Source organism: Bos taurus, chromosome 4 (genome assembly GCF_002263795.3).
Source record: "Bos taurus isolate L1 Dominette 01449 registration number 42190680 breed Hereford chromosome 4, ARS-UCD2.0, whole genome shotgun sequence".
Taxonomy (NCBI): domain Eukaryota; kingdom Metazoa; phylum Chordata; class Mammalia; order Artiodactyla; family Bovidae; genus Bos; species Bos taurus.
This window is the reverse complement of record NC_037331.1, coordinates 64,390,300-64,415,849: the sequence shown is the minus strand read 5'-3', so window position 1 is coordinate 64,415,849 and position 25,550 is coordinate 64,390,300. Positions and strand designations below refer to the sequence as shown.

At 42.1% G+C, this 25,550-nt stretch overlaps 1 protein-coding gene across 6 annotated transcripts in view; it reads right to left on the bottom strand.

Moving 5' to 3' along the window:
- The window catches only part of PDE1C (phosphodiesterase 1C), a 540,295-nt gene that overhangs the window by 301,638 nt on the left and 213,107 nt on the right, over positions 1-25,550 (bottom strand). For 2 of the 6 annotated variants that reach the window (XM_059885887.1, XM_015469514.3), the window contains exon 3: positions 9,593-9,619. The exons of the other annotated variants lie outside the window; for them this stretch is intronic. In XM_059885887.1, coding sequence (XP_059741870.1) covers positions 9,593-9,619 — 27 coding nt within the window. The remainder of the gene's footprint in view (positions 1-9,592; positions 9,620-25,550) is intronic. 6 annotated transcript variants of the gene reach the window in all.

Genomic DNA, 25,550 nt, shown 5'->3' with positions numbered 1-25,550 from the left:
ATAAAACTACCAGACACGGAAGGATGGTACGGGGAGGGAGGTTGAGAGGGGGGTTCAGGATGGGGAACACGTGTACGCCCGTGGCGGATTCATGTTGATGTGTGGCAGAACCAATACAATATTGTAAAGTAATTAGCCTCCAATTAAAATAAATAAATTTAAATTTAAAAAAAAATTAGACATTTTGGTATCTCAAAGATCTGCCTTTAAACCCTAGCCCAATCATTTCTCTGCTTTGTGACATCAGTCAAGTTACTTGTTTTCCCTGAGTTCTTCATCTGTGAACCAGAATCACTGTGAAGATTAAATAAGATAATGTGCATGAAGCCCTACCATGTGGTAGACATACAATAAATTTGATCAACAGAGTACCTTTCAGACATACTTATGTTTTTGCCAAAGTTTATGTTTTGACAATTGTCCTTTCAATATCCTTCTCATGATTAGTTCACTCTGTTTAGGTGAAGCTGGAAGTATCTAAATCATGGGTGATCTGGCTTGTGGTCACAGGACCATCACTACAGGGCCAGACTATGTTAGTGACCTCCATGCTCATCAGCAATGTTGCTCCGCCCCAGTGATTCAGTTATAGGTCACAGAGTGTTTGTCATCACTATACATGTTGGTTGGTGGTCTGAGCTTTTTTGTAGAACACCTCAGCAATTAGAATCAGAGAATAACATTTTTGAGCCAAAAGGAACCATATCAATTCTTATGTTCAAGCTTCTCTCTTTTACTGAGAGGACTCTGAGATAAGAGAGGAGTTACTTGCAAAGCTAAACTAGTGACAGAATATAAATCTGATTCTTAATCTTTCATCCATACCAGTGGTTCTCAATCACAGGTGATTTTGTCCCCCAACGAACCTTTAAGGGGGTTTGCTATTGACATCTAGTGAGTAGAGGCCAGGGATGTTACTAAACACCCTATGATGCAAAGGACAGCTGCTACAAAAACACAAACAGCACCAAGATTAGGATACTCTGATCTGCACTACTGGACCCAGAGTCTCCCAACACTCCAAAAGTTGCCTTATAAGCTGACACGGTTGGACACTGGACTTGGCGCCCATTTGGAAGTCCTCACTGATGACTGAATTAATCAAGTCAATCCTTCCTCTTCAGTATTGAGGGCTACTGGGATTAGGAAGGATACAGAAACATGCCTACTCAGGCAAATGAAAGTCTGAGCTTAACTTCTGAAGCACAGTGACATGCCAGCATGAGTGCTACTGAAATCTTACAGAAGCACTTAGGTCTTATTAGGCAATCTAAGAAAATGATTCTCAAAACCATTTTGGCAAAACATCACAGAACCGTCAAATGATGTGTACCACACAGTTATCAAATATTCAGAATAATGCACCACAAACAAATACATTGATGCTGCACTAAACATCTCCCAGACTAATGGCCTGAATGGAGGAGAGAGAGAAATTGAAGCACCGATGTACAGCAAAAACACTCTCAGAGTTTCCACCCAACGCTAGAGTTCCATAGTAAAAGATCTTAAACAGAAAAGCAGATCCAAGGATCTGCAATGACCCAAGCAACTGTGTATTTTTTGGTTCTTGCCCTTGCATGCCATCTGGCTTGCTGACCTCATAGGCCTCCACCCTGGCCAGTGTGAAGGCCAAATAGAGCCTGAATGTGGGAGTATGTGGTGATCTGCAAGTATGAGTCATTCATCAATCTAAGCTTATTTACTCCCAGTTCCACCTGGTAATTCTGGCTTTAATTCTGACCCATGGTAGAAATACATGAAGGATCTCAATCTGATCCACTCATAAAGTCAACCCACATTTAATAAATACCAACCATGTCCAAAGCACCATGCTTTGGGGGATCACAGTCCCTACTCAAAAAAATCACAATGATGTCAAGAAGAATGACAAGCATCCAACTAATTCTTGTACCCAGCACTAAAGTAGTGACTGGGGAAACAAACTCTCTTTTAGGTAGAACGATAGAAAGAAGGCCCCATGGAAAGAAATAGCATTTGAATTAGACCTAGAGGAAAAAGTGGGAATTCAACAGGTAAAAATGAGAACATTCAAAATACTAGAAAAGATTATGAATGAAGAAGGGATGACACAAAACACAAGGCAAATAGGACATCAGCAAAGAGTTGAGATTGATGGGAACTCAAAGTGCATGGGAGGGAATAACGGAGACAAAGTAGGAAAACTGAGATGGAGACAGATGTAGAAATCCTTCAAGTTCTAGATAAGAAAGTAGTCTTTACTAGCTTAAAGGAAGCCAGTGGAGGTTTGTTGCTTTTGTAGTTACCGTTGTTATTTTCTAAACAGATGTGACATCATCAGAGACACTGTGGAAAAAGGAATCAGACATGGGTGAGCAGAATGGAGATGAAATAACCAGAGCAACAAGAGCAGTTAGGAGGCTATTCAAGACTCTGAGACACAGATAATGAGACTGGACCAAGATCATGAGAATGAAAAGAGGGAGGAGGAAAAGCCCACAACTTATTAGAGACCCATTTATCACATTTGGAGGGAGAAAACACAAAGCTAAAGTTGGAAAAACACACACAACAGCAGTCCACATAAAGCAACTCAAGAGATCCTGGATGCGTGGGAGAATGGTAGTGATTCTCAGAACTGAGACGGAAGAGAAAAGAAGACTGGACTTTGTCCAGGTGGTCCTCTTAACTCAAAAAATGGCAACTCAATGCCAAGGTAATTCCTGCTGCTGCTGCTGTTGTTGCTGCTGCTGCTGTTGCTGCTGCTGCTGTTGCTGCTGCTGCTAAGTCACCAGTCGTGTCCAACTCTGTGCGACCCCATAGACAGCAGCCCACCAGGCTCCCCTGTCCCTGGGATTCTCCAGGCAAGAACACTGGAGTGGGTTGCCATTTCCTTCTCCAATTCGTGAGTGAAAGTGAAGTCGCTCAGTCATGTCTGACTCTCAGCGACCCCATAGACTGCAGCCTACCAGGCTCCTCTGTCCATGGGACTTTTCAGGCAAGAGTACTGGAGTGGGGTGCCATTGCCTTCTCCTACTGGTATCTAAATAAACCACCCATGCAACTCTGAAAGTCCACTGGTTAAGAATCCTCCTTGCAAGGCTATGTTCGATCCCTGGTCAGGGAACTAGATCCCACCTGCCTCAGAGCAACTACTGAGCCCTATTACTCCAGAGCCCACAAAGTCCCTGTGCACTGCAATGAAGACCCAGTACAGCCTAAATAGACAGACAGACAGACTACCCAGACTTAGTGCCTGAGCTACTTACTCTACCTCAGCACCCTCTCCTCCCAGGCCAAGTCCCCAGCTCCTGCTAGACAGACTCTTGAATCCAGATCCTGTGCCTGTGCTCGACTAAGCAAGTAAGGGATGAATGAGCAGCAGCTGCCTTATATGCTACAATCGGAGCAAACTACCTATGTGGGCCCTCTGTCACCCTCCACTCTCCCCCGCTGTTTCCCCTGAAATCACAGTACTAATAGACCACTTTCCATGTTAACTGCCTTTGGAGTATCCTTTGTGGCTAAGTCTCAGTGTCCATCTATGACCTGTGCTCTCACCACACCACTCTGTTCCTCCCTCTGGTCCACTGTACCTGCCACCATTCACTGTAAAGTCACCCTGACTCCGTTGGCAATCTCGGAACTTAAACTGGACTTATTCTCACAGCTGATCACATGGTTCCTACTACTTTGAGAATTGATTAGTCATCACAGATACATATAGGAAAATATTTTTAAAGGGTTTTATCTCTTAGAAGATTCCTTTGCCCCTTGTATTAGACGTCACCACTAATACATGGGCTCTAAATGTCAATACAACTGAGTAAGTAGTAGTATGCAAGACTACTATCCATAAGCATGCAGAAATATGTGTATTGACATAACCTATCACCCCTTTAACTTTCCCAACAAGTTATTTGGCTGTCCTTTTTTACCGTGAAGGTAAAAGACTATATCCATTGAGTCTATGTCAACAATGCCAAAGAGTTTCAGGATTCACCAATGAGTCCTAATATGTCTGGGATGAAATGGGCGCAGTTCAGCAAAAGATGGACCTGTCAACACAAGAATACAAGAACTTGGAAGGCAGTCTTCCCAAAGCGTGATATCCACTCACCTTCCTGCCCATCCCCACCCACACACACCAATCTATTATTAACAGCAAAGGCGGAGGTTCCGTTGATGACTCATTAAGTATGCTGATTCGTGAAGGCTGACACAGGCAGACCTGACTAGAGGAATCATTTGCTGGATTTAATCAATTATTGGGTTCATCAAATGTGATTACTGAGTCACATAAAAATCCAAGTGAAAGAAGCATTAGACACTTGAGAGAAAAAAATAACTTGTTTTGCCTTGCAGCAGATAGAGGCCATTCTGTTTTCTATGTGTACAAGACACGCTTTATCCATTATTTTCACGTGCCTGTATCCTGAGCTGTCTTCTTAATGTCCAGAATATCTTAAAGCCAACTGCCCTTTTGAGAAAAACCTAGACTCAGCAAAACATACATTTTTAAAATAACTGAAGACACGAAGAAAACCAAAAATACTCAACTATCTCATTAGACTTTAATATACTTATACTTCTAAGCACCATGAATGTTAAAAAACACTGTAGGGTCTCTTTGTGATCTAGTGACAGAAGAGTATACAATAATTTAAGTATCTTCTCCAAAGACCTAATCATTCCCAATAACATTCAATATTTACATCTATTATAGCACTTACCATATTTTATTGTAATTTTTTTCACAGTCACACCTAACAATCCCAAGCCTTCCCAGGTGGCATTAGTGGTAAAGAACCCATGCAATACAGGAGATGTGGGTTTAATCCCTGGGTCAGGAAGGTCCCCTGGAGTAGAAAATGGCAACCAACTCCAGTATTCTTGCCTGGACAGAGCATTCCATGGACAGAACAACCTGGAGGGCTACAGTCCATAAGGTAACAGAATTGGACACAACTGAGTGACTGAGCAAGCAGGCATGTCTACAAGCCTGTGAACCTCTTCACAGAGGTTATTTCATGTATATGTTCTTATTTCCAGTGTTTTTTTAAGTATACATCAATAGCAAATATTAAGTAAACTTTTGTTAAAATGGGAGATTATTGCAAAGTACTATGCATGTAACTATCAACCTAATATCAACTAACAAGAAGAGAGACAAGTTTGGCTCAACTGCTCACAGAAATGTCTAGAATTACGAAATATGTACATCAATCAGACAGAGTCAGAACCAGAACTTCCACTAAAAGAGCTAAACAGAGCTAGGATTAATAACAAATTAACAAAAACCTTCACACTAATGAGGGTTTCGCTATCTGGTGACCTTAAAACTGCAACTCCTGGCCATCTTGACCAAAGTATTTCCACTGTTCAGTTATATGAACACAGCACAACAGTCCGTGGAGGCCCTTCGGGTGTATGGATACCAGTCATATGAACACAGAACAACAATCCGTGGAGGCCCCTCGGGTGTGTGGATACCAGTCATATGAACACAGTACAACAGTCCGTGGAGGCCCCTCGGGTGTGTGGATACCAGTCATATGAACACAGAACAACAGTCCATGGAGGCCCCTCGGCTGTGTGGATACGTCATATGAACACAGAACAACAGTCCAGGGAGGCCCCTCGGGTGTGTGGATACGTCATATGAACACAGAACAACAGTCCATGGAGGCCCCTCGGGTGTGTGGATACCAGTCATATGAACACAGCACAGCAGTCCGTGGAGGCCCCTCGGGTGTGTGGATACCAGTCATATGAACACAGAACAACAGTCCGTGGAGGCCCCGCGGGTGTGTGGATACCAGTCATATGAACACAGAACAACAGTCCGTGGAGGCCCCTCGGGTGTGTGGATACCAGTCATATGAACACAGCACAGCAGTCCGTGGAGGCCCCTCGGGTGTGTGGATACCAGTCATATGAACACAGCACAGCAGTCCGTGGAGGCCCCTCGGGTGTGTGGATACGTCTTTCCTTGTACCTCTGCCTGGAATCGTGCAGAACAGTCACAGTTCCCCTCACACACTGAAATACGGTGAGTGTGTGTTCTTGTGTGTGTGTGTTGGAAGCTCTTCTAACAGACATCATCCTTTGTAACAGTTTTTTTCTTTAGGAGTAGCCCAGAAATATTAGATTATCTCTAAGTATCTGTGATTACTTTATACATGGTCTGGCATGCTTTCTCAAAGATATAAACTTCTCATAGCCAGACCTGACACCCTGAAGCTGTAGCTGTACTGAAAACGACCTGACAAGAATTTCTCAGGGAAGCAGGCTTCCGGTGTCATCCGCTCTAGCTGTCAAATTGCCATTTCACTACTTCAGTAAATCTCTTGAAATGATTGGCCTTCGTGGACAACACCCATTCATAAAGCCAAAAGATGGTTCCCCTTAATTGTGTTGATTTAAAGCTCAATCCAGTAAGGCTTTCCATGCGGAGAGAAGCTTACCTCCTACCTACAGGTGCCCTTGCTAACCCAGTAAAGAGTACTTGTAACATCACTCTTTTGATTGAAATTCTGCTCTTGAAAGAGATGAGTACATTTTCCTTAACACTAAATGTGAGACTCAGTAGAATCACTATCATCAAAATATCCTTCTTGTGGGCTACGAAGATCTGCCTAGCATTTTATGAAAAAGGTAAAGAAAGATGTCTACCTCAGTTGGGTTGTAGTTGGATAATGATGACTTTGCAAGCTAGTGGATTTTTTTTTTCTTATCATTGCTTTTGAAGGTAAATAAATACATGAGTGAAATTAAATTAAACTTAGCAAGAAGACTTTAAACAAAGGTAGATGATTTGTGTACCTTAGGCTGTCGTTCCCCTCTTGTTCAAAGCAAACCTATAAGATTTAAAGCTCTTTAATGTAACATTTGAGTCATTTCATTTTCCTACATGAAGCCACCAACTTGACTCATTATTAACTGAAGCCAAATAACTACACTTAGAATTCAACTGACCAGCTGAATCCACACTAGTATGCCTGTCCCTAACATGAAAAATCCAGTCCATCCTAAAGGAAATCAGTCCTGAATATTCATTGGAAGGACTGATGTTGAAGCTGAAACTCCAATACTTTGGCCACCTGATGTGAAGAACTGACTCATTTGAAAAGACCCTGATGCTGAGAAAGATTGAAGGTGGGAGGAGAAGGGGACAACAGAGGATGAGGTGGTTGGAAGGCATCACTGACTCAATGGACATGAGTTTGAGTAAACTCTGGGGGTTGGTGATAAGACAGGGAGGTCTGGCATGCTATAGTCATGGGGTCGTAAAGAGTTGGACATGACTGAGCAACTGAACTGAACATGAAAAAGGAATCACAGCTATTCCCAGTCCAAATGAATCAACCAAGAGACAAGCATATATTCAAACATACCAGCATCAGAGACAGGTATCAAGATATGTTTAAAACTGTGTACCATTCATCAAATGAGGTATCCACAGACTCCCAATTTACAGATATCTGGAAAAGGTCTCAAGCAAGATCATTCTGCAAAAGGTTGAAGGTTTGATACATGAAAATAGCCTCAAATTCATTAACACCTTTTCATCAAGAGATATAATCTATGTCCCCTTCTCTCAACTCTGGATGGGTTGTGCAATACCTTAACCAATAAGATACAGCAGAAGTGACACTGAGCCAGTTTCAGGGAGATAGCATCTTCCACTCTTTATCTCTTGGAACACAGGGCCTAAGAAGCCAGCTAAGAGTTCAACTCCCCTGAGATCACCTTGCAGTAGAAGCTCAAGCTCATGGAGACATTTTGGAAGATGAACACCGTGTGAAGAGAGAGAAGAAACAAGGAGCACCAAAGCTCCGCAGTGCAAATGAAGACTCAATCTTGTACATGGGTCCTATATCCCCAGCAGCCCTGGATGACACCAGGTACGTCAGATCCAAGACACCCAGACAAGTCCTTCCTGAATTCCTGACCTACAAAATCACGAGCAAAGTAAAACCTTTGTTCTAATCCATAAGAGTGGTGATAGATTAGCAGACATGGATCTATTTCATATGAGGATAGGTATGTGATTAAAAACAGAAGAGCTCAAACCATGCCTCTATTAATTTGCACTTCACTTCAACAAAGCTAATAAGCTAAAATCGGTCTTTTTCCTTACATTGACATCAAAATGCAACAGTGTTCATGTGAGATATGCAAAAATATGCTTTCCTCAAAAGTTGACATAGTAATTTGAAGCCTGACAGGTTTGAGCAGGTCTCCTGTAAAACTCCCTCTTACCTGTCTATTTATCTCCCCTTAACATAAAATTGAGGCAACACTGAAACATCTTATACCCCTAGTTAACTACATGTAAAAATGATAAATTACCTTTTACTACTGACAACTATTATGCCCTCTAATCTAAGTGATTAATTTACACCATTCTTAGTGGTTCAAATGCAATCACTACCCTGAGCCTGATGAACCTGAACAAGACCAAATTATTGGCCATCTTTATAAGCTTATTAATAGTACAGCACCCCTCTAGGAAACTTTAAAGTTTTAGTTCATTTTCTCTCAATGAATGTGTACCTCCTCACAAATGATGACACCACTACTTTGGATTACTGACTTTATTTAGAAACCATAGGACATAGGAGCCTCTACGATGAGATGAGACTCTCTAGAAAAGGTCATATTACAGTCATCTTCTGAAGGTAATACTATTTTTAAAAGACTTTTTTTATTTTTATGTATTTCTTTTTGGCTGCACTGGGTCTTCATTGCTGTATGCAGGCTTTCTCTAATTGCAGCAAGTGGGGGCTACCTCTCTGGTTATGGTGCGTGGGCTTAGTTGCTCTGCATGTCCCCTGCACTGGCAAGTTGATTCTTAACCACTGACCCACCAAAGAAGCCCTGAAAGTACCATTGTTGAAACCTACTGGAAGATTTTAATTGCAACAGTAATTTTTTATCTCACGTAACCTGTTTAAAGTCACAATACCAAAGTCAATTAATGAAAACCAGACACTAGCTTTTTAGACTGAGCCGTAGGCTTCTATTGCTTGGCAAATAAAAGACCTAAGAGGCTCTATTTCTATGGAATGTGCTTTCCAAACTCTTCGCAATAAAACAGAGTAATGGAGGGTGATGATAGATGATATTCTACTTTAAATTACCCTTTTTATGGTTAAATCAAAAGACTGCCCTTAAGGAATCTGTATCTATGTTTTGAGCTCAATAGCATTTTGTCAGCAAATCAGCCTAGGAGAATCCAAAACCTGAACATGCATTTGAAGACCTTTCTGTGCTCCCATCCATAAACCTTGACACACTCGCCCTCAGCCCAGCCCCACTCTGGTCAAGGTTTAGTAAAATCACTGGATAGTTCAGCAGTAATGAGTTTTTAAGCAACTGGACCCACTCTTATGTGCGGGTATACACTTACTGTGCCACACCAAATGCCTGCAATCAATTTTTAATTGCAGCAACAGTAACAACTAGAAGATAAAGCAGGCAACTCACTGAGAAGGAACCAAGACTCTTTATTACAATGAATGTCCATCATGAGCTTGACTTGTGAAGAACCGTGACACAGAGGAGTCAACCAACCAGCTCCCCTTTCTCAGAGAGACGCTCTTACCTCTGGGACGTTTTCTTATATTTCCTCCTGTGGGAAAAGAAGCATAAACACAGATCAGAAGAGAGTTTGCTGCAGGTGGTAGGTGAGAAAAAGCTTCAGTGGGGATGGACTCAGAGGTGATCAACTGTACAAAGTTCTCTCTGTGAGGCCGGTGGATCTCAAAGCCCACTTAAAAGTTCTGTGTTACAGAATGTTGAGCTTGAATGCATAGAACCACAGTCTTGGCAGTTACACACAGCATCCCCAGAAGATGTTCCGCCCTTTCCCCTCTGAGGGCACTGTAGCATCTTGGTTGAGATCAGACCTTAAAGACAGCAAGAACCAGGTTCAAATCTCAGCCTTTCAGCAGGTTCATGGGGTTGTTGAGGAATAAGTGAGCAGACACTTGCAAAGCATGTCTTATACCTGGCATATTAAATGGTCAATAACTATTAGCTATTCGTACTGTCATTATTGTTACTATTATTCCCATCAGCTTGTAATGAAGTCTCTTTAAAGATTTGCCTTTTAAAATATAAATGTGTAATCATGCAACTAGACCGTAAGATCAGACATAAGGTCTTCACAGAAGGAAGGAGTAAGGGAGAGGACAATGGGAATGTCTAAAAGCAAAAGTGGTGAGAGCAGCATCAGGAACTTGCTACTTACTGGCTCAGCTGTGAGCTCGGTCCCCCAGAAAAACAAGTCCCAGGAAGCACAGTGGCTGGAGGTCTACTCCACCACTCCTATTTACGTTCCTCATTTAGCCAGGGGCAAATCCTTTGGGCATGGGGCTTCTCAATCTATCAGAGGGAGGTTACATCTGCCCTGTCTCTCTTACCTGGGTCATTGTGGCATTCAAGGAGGAAATGGCCATAAAAGTTTATTTTCCAATGTATCCCAATGTTTTTCACGTTTGTGTCAACTTTTGTAGATTTCAAAGACCCTCAAAAGAGTTTTAGAAGACTCTTTACTGGAGGGTACTGGAGGAAAAGAAGTGGTAAGAGAGGAAAATGCACCTCCCAGGAGCATCTCCAGGAAGGGCAACGCTTCCCAGTTGTCCCTGGGTCCACACCAACATTTCCATTACAGTCACTGCACCAGGAAGCCAAGCCACTGATTTGCTAATAGAACTGTAAGTTGCACATGCTTTTAAAAAAAAAAAAAAAGGCACAGACGTGTCAAATTCAGAATCCCTACAACCTATGACACTTTGTTCAAATGAAAACATATATGACGATGTGACATGTTAAATGAAGTAAGCCATGTATGGCACCAAACCCACAGTGTGATCTTGACCTGATATGTACAAAGAAAACACACCAGAGTGATAACCATGAGCCCAGGGTATTGAATCACTACTTTTATTTTTACTTGCATTAATTTTCTATATTTTCTATTTAAATGAGCATTTCTATTTTCAATGAGCATTAAATGAGGTTGCAATTAGAAAAAAATGTATAAAATATTCACACACCTACATACACAGTCACATATACAGATATACATATCTATAGGATGAACACAGAAATATTTCCACGTTTGAATTATAACATATAGGTAGGAAAGAAGATCAACTAACAGTTGACCTAATGAGTTTGGCTTGGGGTTTAGAGTAAACTACCTGTGTTCCGATCTTGGCTGTGCCACTCAGCTCTACAGTGTTGGACCATATATTTGACCCCTCTGAGCTTCAGTTTCTTCATCTGTAAAATGGGAATAATCAGAGAACCTCTCTCAAGACTTTACAGTGAGAAATAAAGATCACCCACCTGAATTTCAGCTCCCCAAAGGCAGATTTTTTATATGCCTCTCCACTGTATCCCTGGAGAAGGCAATGGCACCCCACTCCAGTACTCCTGCCTGGAAAATCCCATGGATGGAGGAGCCTGGTAGGCTGCAGTCCATGGGGTCGCTAAGAGTTGGACACAACTGAGCAACTTCACTTTGACTTTTCACTTCCATGCATTGGAGAGGGAAATGGCAGCCCACTCCAGTGTTCTTGCCTGGAGAATCCCAGGGATGGGGGAGCCTGGTGGGCTGATGTCTATGGGATTGCACAGAGTCGGACACGACTGAGGCAACTTAGCGGCAGCAGCAGCAGCCACTGTATCCCATCACTTAAAACAATGTTTTGCACTCCCTCCAAAAACTGTGATGAATGTGCACTGACCATCCTAGACACCCCTCTCCAGCAGTGACAGCTCACACTCACCAGGCAGTAACAAGGGCAGAGGTTTCATCTACAGGCACAGAGCACAGTGACCCATGGGTGTGACCCGCGCCCTGGAACCTCGTTAGAACTGCTGTCTGACAAACCGAGCTATGAAGTGTTTGGCAAGACTGGAAAACAACCCACTGAAAGTGTGCAAGGACCGAAGGTAAGGGGACACTCAGACCAGATGGATTCCCCTGGTTCCCACCCAGAAACTCAACTAGTTCTATCAACAAAGGGCATCTTCAGAGGCCAGAAGAAGACAACCTTTGCTGTTGGCTTCCACAGAACTCTCCCAGCATCTGCAAAGGACCACATACCAACACCACTGAGAACCCTGAGAGCATCAAAATGGACAAAAATAAGAAAAGCTTCCATTTTCAGCAACTACTAGTAACAAACACTTAACATATATCACTGCTGCTGCTGCTGCCAGGCAGAAGGCAAGAACACTGGAGTGGGTTGCCATTTCCTTCTCCAATGCATGAAAGTGAAAAGTGAAAGTGAAGTCGCTCAGTCGTGTCCAACTCTTCGCGACCCCATGGACTGCAGCCTACCAGGCTCCTCCATCCATGGGATTTTCCAGGCAAGAGTACTGGAGTGGGGTGCCACTGCCTTCTCCGACATGTATCACTAATCCTCATAATAACCCTGCTAAGATCCACTCTCTCAAAGAATGTGAATTCTAAAAAAGGAAATTAAGACATGTTACCAAAAGTGTTACTCTGTTATAACAACCAAGACTGAGACATGGCTCAGGAAGCTTCGGCAAAGAGGTAGTTTTGATGGACTGGGGCAGGGGTGGCGGTGGCGGTGGGGGAAGGTTGGGGTGGACAGAGTTCAACAATGAGAAATATGTAAGAACGTGGGGCAAGCAGGTGAGGAGGGTATGCCTGGTGGCCTCAAACCAGCTCACCTCAGCCAGATTCGAAAGCAGATAGCAGGTTCTAAATCTAAAAAGTGCTCAAAACAAAGCTAATCAAGAAAAGTAATAAAGAAAAAAGAGGACACCAGAGAGAAGGCGGCTCACCTCTTACATCACTCTGTGGAAAGGTGATAGGGCTCTGGAATGTGATAAACCTGGTTCAAAACCCAACTTCTCCCTCGCTAACTGAGACTCAGACAAGCTCAACACTAAAGCAAGCTTTAGCCTCCACATCTCTAAAATGGGAAGAATGAGCTCAGAGAATATAGTGTATTGAATTACCCGGCACAGTGCATGCCATGTAAGGGCCATTCTAAAAGGTTTAGGACCCTTTGCCCCTCATTTTCAGTTTCTTGAGCCTAGGGGTCCTGTCATAGGGCTCACTGTATCTATCCCAAGGGTGTGCACATCAACCAGCACATGTTGGCATGCAACAAATGTCTGCTGGCAAAATAAATAAATCATCTGTAGCTGTCACCCACAACTACCAAAATATGGGTTGTGCCTTTGGTAGACCCAAAAAAGAGAGACCAAAAATCTGATTTTCAGTCCAACTCACCTCCCTGACACGCACTCCCCACCATCATCAATGCATTCCTGAACTCACACATTCTGAAGTTCTCCCTTCCCATTTTGTCCCATTTAGACAGACAGCTCCCTCATCAAAAGAGACCCAACCCAAACAGTGTCCTCTTACACTGGAGCTAAAAGGTCACTGCTTAAACACAAAAGAAAATACAGATCTATGGAAATTGCTCTACTCAAGATCCTACTCACTGATCATCTTGACTCAGCAAGATGGTGAGGCCTGAGTCCTATGCTTTCAGCTGAGAGCTGAAAACCTTCCTCCTGAAAACCTTCTAGGGCCTCCCACACTGGATCATCCCTTTTGTGTGTTCCATGGTGACTGAGCTCATCTGTTACACTGATGGCAAGATCGATGGCTTGTCCAGTATCTGCTAATGGTTCCCTCTTGCCTAACGTGGTGCTTAACAAATGACAAGTGCTCAATACACTGATGCTGTGTGAATGAGTGGATTTATCAAGACACTAACCAAAATGTTTTCTTTCTACTCATTTTTCTTATGTTCAGTGATAATTCACTATAAGCAGTGAGGACATCTACCACAGACATGGTTTTCTACACACAGGAGAAATGCAATGAGAGAAGGCCTGTGAGGTGGACAGTGGTGGGATGCTCACAATTGTTGAGCACCTCCTCTGTTCCTTGTCTGTTACCTAAATTAACTCACTTTGACCTCCAACAGACCTTAGGAGATTAACGTCACTTTATAGTTGATGGAAGGGATGCCCAATGGTTCAGCAGGTCAAGAATCTGCCTATAGTGCAGGAGATGCAGGAGATGCAGGTTCAATCCCTGGGTCAGGAAGATCCCCTAGAGAAGGAAATGGTAACTGACTCCAGTATTCATGCCTGGGAAATCCCAGGGACAGAGGAGCCTGGAGGGCTACAGTCCAAAGAGTCACAAAGAGTCAGACATGACAGAGTGACTAAGCATACACACATACTTGATGGAAATGAGGCTCAGAGAGTTTAAGTAACTTGACTAAGGATACAGAATCCTGAACTGATTGAGATAGAAAGCAAACTCTGAAGCCCTCCAAGAAAACTGAGGAAATTAGTCAAAGAAGTCAAAAAATGCCTGGAGGAAACTCAGACACTAGACAAACAAAGCCGACAATAGAAATGTACTGGGCTCTTCCATCCAAATGCAGGAAATGAGCTGGATTAAAAACTGGTTTATTCTTGGCCTTTTGTTTTTAAGAACTTCAACAGAATTTGCCCCGAAAGACAAAGGAAAGGTTTTTAAATGTTTTGTTTTGGTTTCTCAAACTTAAATTTATAATTTTTTGAAAATTAATACATCAGAAGTCCCAAGATTCAGGTAGCTAGACTAAGCTGATTCAGACCACAGAGAATGACCAAGCTGCTGTGCTCTGGAATCTGGGCAGAGTAGGGGATGGAGAGAGCACATCCCCACACCGAGGCAGAAGGCAGGACGTCTTCATGAGGCCAGACTGAGGAAACTGCATCCATGAAAGTCTGGACCACTTTGCAAGCTCTGTTCCCCGGAATGCACTCTACCTTACTCACATACACACACGCATGGCATTGGTCGTTTGTTTATTTATTTGTTTAAGGAGAGGCATTATGGCATAGTGCTTGAGATCACTTACCTAAGCTAAATCCCTTCTCCGACTTACTGTGTCCAATAAGCTATGTGACCTTTGGCAACTTACATCACTTTCACAACCACCAGTCTCCTTATCTGTTAGATTTGGGTAACAGTAATGTGTACTTCACAGGCTGATGCGAGAGATAAATGTAGTAGTGGGTGTAAAACACTCAGCACAGTGCCAGGCATCCAGTAAATGTTCAAGTGCAAGTCAGCTGCTGTATTTATAAGAATAGTATCACAAAACTAATAATGATTTCATAGGTTTCCACATTTTGTTTGGAAAAAGAATAGTCTTTCATTGATTAGAAAATTTAAAATAAAATAAAGTTTAAGATTGTTTTCTAAAGTAGAAAAACTGAACACTCCCAATTCTCCACATTTTAGAACAGCTGGGCCACAAAGAAAGCAAGTGCTAATCTCAGTCCTACTAAGTGGAGAAGGAACTAAATCCTTGCCCAGCTCTCTGTGTTCGCCCATGCCTACGGGAGCCTGCAGGCTGTTCATCCTGACACCCATCCAGCAGTGGTCCCTGTTAGCCTAGCAGATCCACACACTTTCCTCTAATGTCAAAGCTGGATCATTGCTCAGAAAGAAAGGGAAAAGGGAAAAAAAAAAGGAAGAAAAGCTAAGCATTTAGGAACTAGACACTATGATAATCCTTAGAAATATCTAAAATGATCTTTTAAGAAAAAACCCTTTTTATTGATAATTCCCGAAAGGCTAAAGCCCAGTGAGTTGCTTACACAGACTCCCTAAGCATCCTCTAGAAGTTACAACTAAGCACAGAGATATCATGCTATAACTAGAATCAATGGTGGACCACATCCGTTCACCTGCTAGGCAAATTAAAAGACTCCTGGTCTTCACTGAAAAATCAGTATTTGTTTAAGTCTGGAATGTTGCTATGGAACTGTGGATTGCCTGAGAAGTATCAAATAGTGTATACATGTTACGTGTACAGGCAGGTATACAGAACAGGGGAAGTGATGAGCTCCCCTGGAAGCCTTCAGTCCCCTTACGTCCAGCTGAGCACATTCTGACAAGTGGCTACCGAGGCAGGAGCAATACCAAAAATCAAAGAGCACTGACCCCCAATATTTAAAAAGATTCCTTAAAGCTGTCCATGACTGTGTCATCTAGACCCTTAACTTCTAGAATATTGTAAAAGGTTCCTTAAAGCTGTCCATGACTGTGTCATCTAGACCCTTAACTTCTAGAATATTGTAAAAGGTTCCTTAAAGCTGTCCATGACTGTGTCATCTAGACCCTTAACTTCTAGAATATTGTAAAAGGTTCCTTAAAGCTGTCCATGACTGTGTCATCTAGACCCTTAACTTCTAGAATATTGTAAAAGGTTCCTTAAAGCTGTCCATGACTGTGTCATCTAGACCCTTAACTTCTAGAATATTGTAAAAGGTTCCTTAAAGCTGTCCATGACTGTGTCATCTAGACCCTTAACTTCTAGAATATTGTAAAAGGTTCCTTAAAGCTGTCCATGACTGTGTCATCTAGATCCTTAACTTCTAGAATATTGTAAAAGGTTCCTTAAAGCTGTCCATGACTGTGTCATCTAGATCCTTAACTTCTAGAATATTGTAAAAGGTTCCTTAAAGCTGTCCATGACTGTGTCATCTAGATCCTTAACTTCTAGAATATTGTAAAAGGTTCCTTAAAGCTGTCCATGACTGTGTCATCTAGATCCTTAACTTCTAGAATATTGTAAAAGGTTCCTTAAAGCTGTCCATGACTGTGTCATCTAGATCCTTAACTTCTAGAATATTGTAAAAGGTTCCTTAAAGCTGTCCATGACTGTGTCATCTAGACCCTTAACTTCTAGAATATTGTAAAAGGTTCCTTAAAGCTGTCCATGACTGTGTCATCTAGATCCTTAACTTCTAGAATATTGTAAAAGGTTCCTTAAAGCTGTCCATGACTGTGTCATCTAGACCCTTAACTTCTAGAATATTTAAAAAGGTTCCTTAAAGCTGTCCATGACTGTGTCATCTAGACCCTTAACTTCTAGAATATTGTAAAAGGTTCCTTAAAGCTGTCCATGACTGTGTCATCTAGACCCTTAACTTCTAGAATATTGTAAAAGGTTCCTTAAAGCTGTCCATGACTGTGTCATCTAGATCCTTAACTTCTAGAATATTGTAAAAGGTTCCTTAAAGCTGTCCATGACTGTGTCATCTAGATCCTTAACTTCTAGAATATTGTAAAAGGTTCCTTAAAGCTGTCCATGACTGTGTCATCTAGATCCTTAACTTCTAGAATATTGTAAAAGGTTCCTTAAAGCTGTCCATGACTGTGTCATCTAGATCCTTAACTTCTAGAATATTGTAAAAGGTTCCTTAAAGCTGTCCATGACTGTGTCATCTAGATCCTTAACTTCTAGAATATTGTAAAAGGTTCCTTAAAGCTGTCCATGACTGTGTCATCTAGACCCTTAACTTCTAGAATATTGTAAAAGGTTCCTTAAAGCTGTCCATGACTGTGTCATCTAGATCCTTAACTTCTAGAATATTGTAAAAGGTTCCTTAAAGCTGTCCATGACTGTGTCATCTAGACCCTTAACTTCTAGAATATTGTAAAAGGTTCCTTAAAGCTGTCCATGACTGTGTCATCTAGATCCTTAACTTCTAGAATATTGTAAAAGGTTCCTTAAAGCTGTCCATGACTGTGTCATCTAGACCCTTAACTTCTAGAATATTGTAAAAGGTTCCTTAAAGCTGTCCATGACTGTGTCATCTAGATCCTTAACTTCTAGAATATTGTAAAAGGTTCCTTAAAGCTGTCCATGACTGTGTCATCTAGACCCTTAACTTCTAGAATATTGTAAAAGGTTCCTTAAAGCTGTCCATGACTGTGTCATCTAGATCCTTAACTTCTAGAATATTGTAAAAGGTTCCTTAAAGCTGTCCATGACTGTGTCATCTAGACCCTTAACTTCTAGAATATTGTAAAAGGTTCCTTAAAGCTGTCCATGACTGTGTCATCTAGATCCTTAACTTCTAGAATATTGTAAAAGGTTCCTTAAAGCTGTCCATGACTGTGTCATCTAGATCCTTAACTTCTAGAATATTGTAAAAGGTTCCTTAAAGCTGTCCATGACTGTGTCATCTAGATCCTTAACTTCTAGAATATTGTAAAAGGTTCCTTAAAGCTGTCCATGACTGTGTCATCTAGATCCTTAACTTCTAGAATATTGTAAAAGGTTCCTTAAAGCTGTCCATGACTGTGTCATCTAGACCCTTAACTTCTAGAATATTGTAAAAGGTTCCTTAAAGCTGTCCATGACTGTGTCATCTAGATCCTTAACTTCTAGAATATTGTAAAAGGTTCCTTAAAGCTGTCCATGACTGTGTCATCTAGATCCTTAACTTCTAGAATATTGTAAAAGGTTCCTTAAAGCTGTCCATGACTGTGTCATCTAGATCCTTAACTTCTAGAATATTGTAAAAGGTTCCTTAAAGCTGTCCATGACTGTGTCATCTAGATCCTTAACTTCTAGAATATTGTAAAAGGTTCCTTAAAGCTGTCCATGACTGTGTCATCTAGATCCTTAACTTCTAGAATATTGTAAAAGGTTCCTTAAAGCTGTCCATGACTGTGTCATCTAGATCCTTAACTTCTAGAATATTGTAAAAGGTTCCTTAAAGCTGTCCATGACTGTGTCATCTAGATCCTTAACTTCTAGAATATTGTAAAAGGTTCCTTAAAGCTGTCCATGACTGTGTCATCTAGATCCTTAACTTCTAGAATATTGTAAAAGGTTCCTTAAAGCTGTCCATGACTGTGTCATCTAGATCCTTAACTTCTAGAATATTGTAAAAGGTTCCTTAAAGCTGTCCATGACTGTGTCATCTAGACCCTTAACTTCTAGAATATTGTAAAAGGTTCCTTAAAGCTGTCCATGACTGTGTCATCTAGATCCTTAACTTCTAGAATATTGTAAAAGTTTCCTTAAAGCTGTCCATGACTGTGTCATCTAGATCCTTAACTTCTAGAATATTGTAAAAGGTTCCTTAAAGCTGTCCATGACTGTGTCATCTAGATCCTTAACTTCTAGAATATTGTAAAAGGTTCCTTAAAGCTGTCCATGACTGTGTCATCTAGATCCTTAACTTCTAGAATATTGTAAAAGGTTCCTTAAAGCTGTCCATGACTGTGTCATCTAGACCCTTAACTTCTAGACCTTGAACTTCATTTTACCTCTCTTGGACCCAGTCAGAGAGAGAAGGGATGAAACTAGGCCAACTTAAGGAGTGGTTCCAGCCACAGTAAACACAGTAAAGTAGAGCCAAAAGCCCAGTAGACTCAGCAAGGAAATAACAAGAAACAAGGAGTGGGGAGAGCGAGGATGCTTTTAAAGAGCTTTGTTTGCTTTTTGGTAGCTAGGAGTTTCCAAAGTACTGGACACACCCACAACCACATGTAAGTTTCACATACTTCAAAGTCAAACAGAGGACCTGGGAATCCTTCCTGATAGCCTGGGTGAGTGAGAGCCAATTAAGCATTGAGGTTAAATCATGAAGTGCCTGGCAGTCTCACTTTTTTAAAGTGAGTATCTCTGAGTAAGAGCCATATGGTTACTGCAATAATGAGGTTTATAAATAGGCTTAATATTCAAACAATCTGGCTTAGGAAAACCAAAACTTGTGCTTAGGCTCCAGGTTGACAGCAAGATACCTCCCAGTTGAACACAAGAAGGTTTTCTGGTCTGGGAAATTTAATACGCAACAACTCCACATGCATGGTGAGAATTCCAGTTCTGCCTGAAATCTTCTCTGGGGTTTCTGGGCAATAATGACTCACACTGCTCCAGATCCCATCAGATTCCATCTCCATCCTTCCTTACTGAGATCACTACTGCTACTGATACACAAACAGCTTTGGAGATTTTGGTTCTCAGGCCTCAGTTCCCTCAAGGGAGAGGAGATTGGGGGACAGACTCAGAAATAAAAAGCACACAGCAAGAGTCAGGGAATTAAATACACATTCTCACAAGTTCAGGTCACGTGTGGCTCATTCGTGGGAAAGTGGACTGGGATAAAATGCCACAAATACCCGTGAAAGAAGCAAGGACCTGCGTGATCATCTGATCCTCTGGTTTTGTTTTTTAGTGGCATATGGGGTACAGACTTAGCAGAACTGGATATCCCCAGAAAACTCCACTGAATCTGTCTTAAACTATTTGTACAGACTACATTAGATGTTGCTGAAAATGGAAGGCCCTTGACATTTCTTCTCATTTCTACCAGTGATTTCATATTACATGATACCCATGTTAAAACCTAGATTTGCAAAGCTATATATTCTAATTGCTTAACGGATTTTCCCATTTTTTATTTTTTAATGTAATTTTATTTTGATCTTCCTTGTTGCTTTATTACTTTGTAAAATTTTATTTATTTATGACCATACCACTCAGCACATGGGACCTTAGTTCCCCAACCAGGGATTGAACTCCCATCCCCTGCAGTGGAAGCACAGAATCCTAACCACTGGACCACCAGGGAAGTCCTCCCATATTTTTAACAAGTAAATACCAATGAGGGGAAAAAAAAAAAATATATATATATATACATGTGTGTGTACATATATATATATATATATATATATCTCAATCTCCTGGCACATTCAAGCAGACTATTTGAGGGGAGAAGGAGAAAAAGATATTAGAGAAAGTGAGTCTTTCTTCTCTTACTCGCTCAAATATTTCTTAACTGATAAGCTATAGGATGAAAAACCATGTGGGCAATGATTCTATTTTCCTGCTCTGTCAAAGATCCAAGGCAGAACAAAAAATAATGAAATGACATAAACTCACTTTCACCTGGAATAACCCAACAATTAGGAAAGATTTGTTTCTGCTTCAATTTTCTAAAGAATTTTTCTGCCAGATTGTCTATTGGGGAAAATTGTCCTATAGATTCATACTCTTTCATTTAGGGCTCTTAGAAAGTTAAGATAATGTTTGGGGACAGCAACTCCCAAAGTATAGAATTCCAGTATGTTTAAACTAGTGATGAGATCAAAGTCAAATGAAGGAAACCTTCAAAAGAGTGGTTTGGGGTTGAGGATGGTGAATCAGAAAACTGAGAGCATATTCATCTGAAACAGATCTGTGCATAAGATACTCAATGTTTAACTCATTTCTGGGAGCAAATGTGTTTCTATCTAGTTCTGGCTTGGTTGTGGCAAAAAGAGAAATCTCTAAAGAGAAGATTTAGTTTAAACTACACGACCCCCAGTGGCTCAGTGGTCAAGAACTCACCTGCAATACAGGAAACAGGAGACATGGGTTTGATCCCTGGGAAGATCCCCTGGAGGAGGGCATGGCAACCCACTCCAGTATTCTTGCCAGGAAAATCCCATGGACAGAGGAACCTGGAGGGCTGCAGTCCATGGGGTCGTAAAGAGTCAGACACGGCTGAAGCCACTGAGCATGCATGCGTTGTGCATGCGAGAGTGCACATGCACACACACACACACACACAGACCCCACAGGAAGTCCCATCTATACCAGCAACAACTCACAGTCACTCCACACAATCCCCAAGGCGCCCACATTCTCACAGGCCTGTGTCTTCATCGCTCCCCGTCCCCAGCCCCATCATTTGCCTGCAGACAGCTGTTGAGACACAAATATCCAAATCTCCTGGTCATGCCTGCTTCTCTCCTGGGCCTGGGTTAAAAATTCAGCACTCAGATTACTGTCTAACAGGCCCCAAAATATGATCCCTCCCAAAAGAAAGCTGAAACCTTCCTCTGAAAAGCATTATTTGTGAGCAGATCAAGCACTGTTTCCCCTCTAGCTTAACATCCACTGCTTACAGCTGTGCAGTGAGCCCATCAGTGGCATCAGTGAAAAAATATAGAAAGGCTGTTAGAAAAAGAAAACAGAAAGTAAATGCCACACTTGCAGATGTCCAAACAGTACTTTTTTGCATAAGTGATCTATCCCTCCATTCACATATTTACTTACACTTACAGTGTTCTAAGTACAGTAAAACTGTGTGGGTGGGAATGGGAGAGATTTTTGTGACCTCCTTCCTGGAAGCCTGTCTCCTGCTTAGATAAACATCAATGAGAAAAGCTGAAAACAAAAATATTTCTTAGTATCTGTGACGACACTGCCAGAAGGGAGATAAATCCAAAGGATTGAGACAAAATCTCACTCTGCAGATATAGCCCTGAAACCGGAGGAGGGGTGGGTTTTTAATTGAATTATCCAGAGAGATGCTTGAATTTTCTACTCTATTTTTCCCATGTAGATTTAGCCAGAACAAAAATGTATCTTCTGCCAAATTTAACTTCAGAGGCCAGTCTAATGTTTTTTAAGCCTTTCCTATCTACTCCTGTAGCACTCCTTCCGTCGTCCTCCCACCTTGTTATCATAACCTGCTCCTGGCAGAAAGCAGCTGTTGGTCATTTATAATTTCAGGTGAATGTTAAGTCAATACTACAGCTCCTTGAAAGCAGAAGTCCTTGTTTCCTCCAAAATCTTCTCTCACAATAGAATCATCTAGAGAAGGCTCCTGTCTGGACATACACTCTACAAATTTCAGCAATTTAAACATGGCAAAAGTAAGGTCAATGCTCAAATTACAGGGGAAAAAAGCCCACTCACCTACCAGATGCACTTCTAGAGACCACTCAGAGCTCCGCAGTCAACCGAATGAATAGGTTGAGCATTCAAACTAAATTCTCCTCAGCCACAGTTACCTTCATTGAAACTATTCAGACTCCCAGAAACAACTGCTTTGAACAGTTCTTCCATTTTTTTAACCATGACTAATTTCAGTCAGTGGTTTCATAGGCAGAATGGCAGTTCTAAACATTTATGAGGCGTGATTTACAATGTGCTGTGTGTGCTCAGTCGCTCAGTCGTGTCTAACAATTTGCAACCCCATGGCATATAGCCCGCCAGGCTCCTCAGTTCATGGAATTTTCCAGGCAAGAATACTGGAGTAGATCGCCATTTCCTACTCCAGGGTATCTTCCTGACCCAGGAATCGAACCTGTGTCTCCTGCATTGGCAGGCAGATTCTTTACCACTACACCCCCTGGGAAGCCCTGATTTACAATAATTCACCCTTATATTTCACAAATCAGCTACAAAGGATGTTGTTCATGAAAATGTTTATAGTTTCTCATAGTAACAGACCAGGCTCCAAGTAACAACCTAGAATCTCTGCTGCTCTGCTCTGCTAAGTCGCTTCAGTCGTGTCTGACTCTATGCGACCCCATAGACGGCAGTCCACCAGGCTTCCCCATCCCTGGGATTCTCCAGGCAAGGACACTGGGATGGGTTGCCATTTCCTTCTCCAATGCATGAAAGTGAAAAGTGAAAGTGAAGTCGCTCAGTCGTGTCCAACTCTTAGCGACCCCATGGACTGCAGCCTACCAGGCTCCGCCATCCATGGGATTTTCCAGGCAAGAGAATAGTATAGTAAATATAAAATATTGGAGGGGGGGTAATTTAAAGACTTGTAAGACCTCTTAGCATATTAAAAAGCAGAGACATTACTTTGCCAACAAAGGTCCATCTAATTAAGGCTATGGTTTTTCCAGTAGTCATGTATGGATGTGAAGAAGGCTGAGCACCGAAGAATTGATGCTTTTGAACTGTGGTGTTGGAGAAGACTCTTGAGAGTCCCTTGGACTGCAAGGAGATCCAACCTGTCCATTCTAAAGGAGATCAGTCCTGGATGTCCTTTGGAAGGAAAGATGCTAAAGCGGAAACTCCAGTACTTTGGCTACCTCATGCAGATAGTTGACTCACTGGAAAAGACTCTGATGCTGGGAGGGATTGGGGGCAGGAGGAGAAGGGGACGACAGAGGATGAGATGGCTGGATGGCATCACCGAATCGATGGACATGAGTTTGAGTGAACTCCAGGAGTTGGTGATGGACAGGGAGGCCTGGCGTGCTGTGATTCATGGGCTCGCAGAGAGTCGGACACGACTGAGCGACTGAACTGAACTGAACTGAACTGAAGACCTCTTAGAGCCATCCTCAGACAAGACTCAGAGAAGTAGAGAAAAAAAAAGGGGGGGGGGGATATTAATCTGAATTTGAACTACTAAAACACATCGGGGAGTAGTTTTAATATTAGTAGACTAATATTCCACTGCTAGATTTATTCAGTGTCTCTAAAGTGTAGGAAAAGCCTTGGTTATTTAAGAATTTTGGGTGTTTGGAATCTGGATAAATAGTATTTAATGTTCTTTGAATGTCCAATAGTGACTTTCAGCCAAAATACATCCTCAAGTTGATTTTCATGCTTCTAGTGGCCTCAAGGGAAAGGAAAGCTATATTTTAATTGAACATTGAATACTGGGTCCCTGCAATAGGCCTTTGGAAGGGAGTGGAAAAGAATGGTGGGGGGACCACTTCTGGATGGCTTCCCAGGTGGCACTAATGGTAAAGAACCCACCTGCCAACACAGGAGACATAAGAGACACAGGTTTGATCCCTAGATCAGGAAGATCTGCAGTAAGAAATGGCAACCCATTCCAGTATTCTTGCCTGGAAATTTTCATGGGTAGAGGAGCCTGATAGGCTATAGACCCTGGGGTCACAGAGAGTCGGATACGACTGAAACAAATTAGCAGGCAAAGAGCTGTCAGGAAAAGGGCCATGAATGAGGCCGAGGTGATGTGAAGGGTGAGCACTATCGCAGAACTTTGGGTGCTCCAAGAGTCAGAGGCCCAGTGTGTGTGCCACAAGACACCTTGGGAGCAGCAGCACAAGGCTGCACCCATTGGACAAGCCTATACAACAGGATGGCCTCCTGCAGGGTGTAGGGAGCTCCATCCACCCAGCCAAGCTCCACCAGACCCTTCTGCAGGGGGCAGGCTCCAAGCTCCTAGCCTCACTGCCTGGCTCACGCCCAGCAGTCCCCACAAGGTCCAAGACAAGAGCCTCATTCCATTTGGTTTCCTGAGTCGTGGTCTCTTTCTGCCTTTAAAATAGCGGAAACGACCCCACCTAGCCCCCAGGTTTCTGTCTTTGCTGCAAACCCATGTTGTAATGGACATGACACTATCAGTCAATACAAGGGATCTTAAGCAAAGCCATATAAATGTGCCTTACGTTTAATCATTATTTTTCTTAGTCGTCCCTCCAAAAGCTATGAGGTGGGTCATGTGAGCACGTTCCCTCCGTAAGAGGAAACAGGAACCAAGGAAAATGAACCAAAGAAAACTGAAGACAGAAAATGGAGCTAGAAATGAAGAAATCTCTCTGCTTAGGGCTACTTCTCAAAAGACAGAGGCTGTAGAGCCATCAAAATAATAAACACTTGGTTGCAAAATACTGAGTTGTAATTAGCTAGTGCTATGCTGAGTTGCTCAGTTGTGTCTGACTCTTTGCAACCCCATGGACTGTAGCCCACCGGACTCCTCTGTCCTTGGGGATTCTCCAGGCAGGAATACTGGCGTGGATTGCCATGCCCTTCTCCAGGGGATCTTCCCTACCCAGGGATCAAACCTAGGTCTCCTGCACTGAAGGCGGATTCTTTACAGTCTGAGCCACCAGGGAAGCCCAATTAGCTAGTAAGTTAGCACAACCAAATTATGACAAGCAAGTGACGATGTACTAATATATTGTATTAGTATTCAAGTATAGAAAT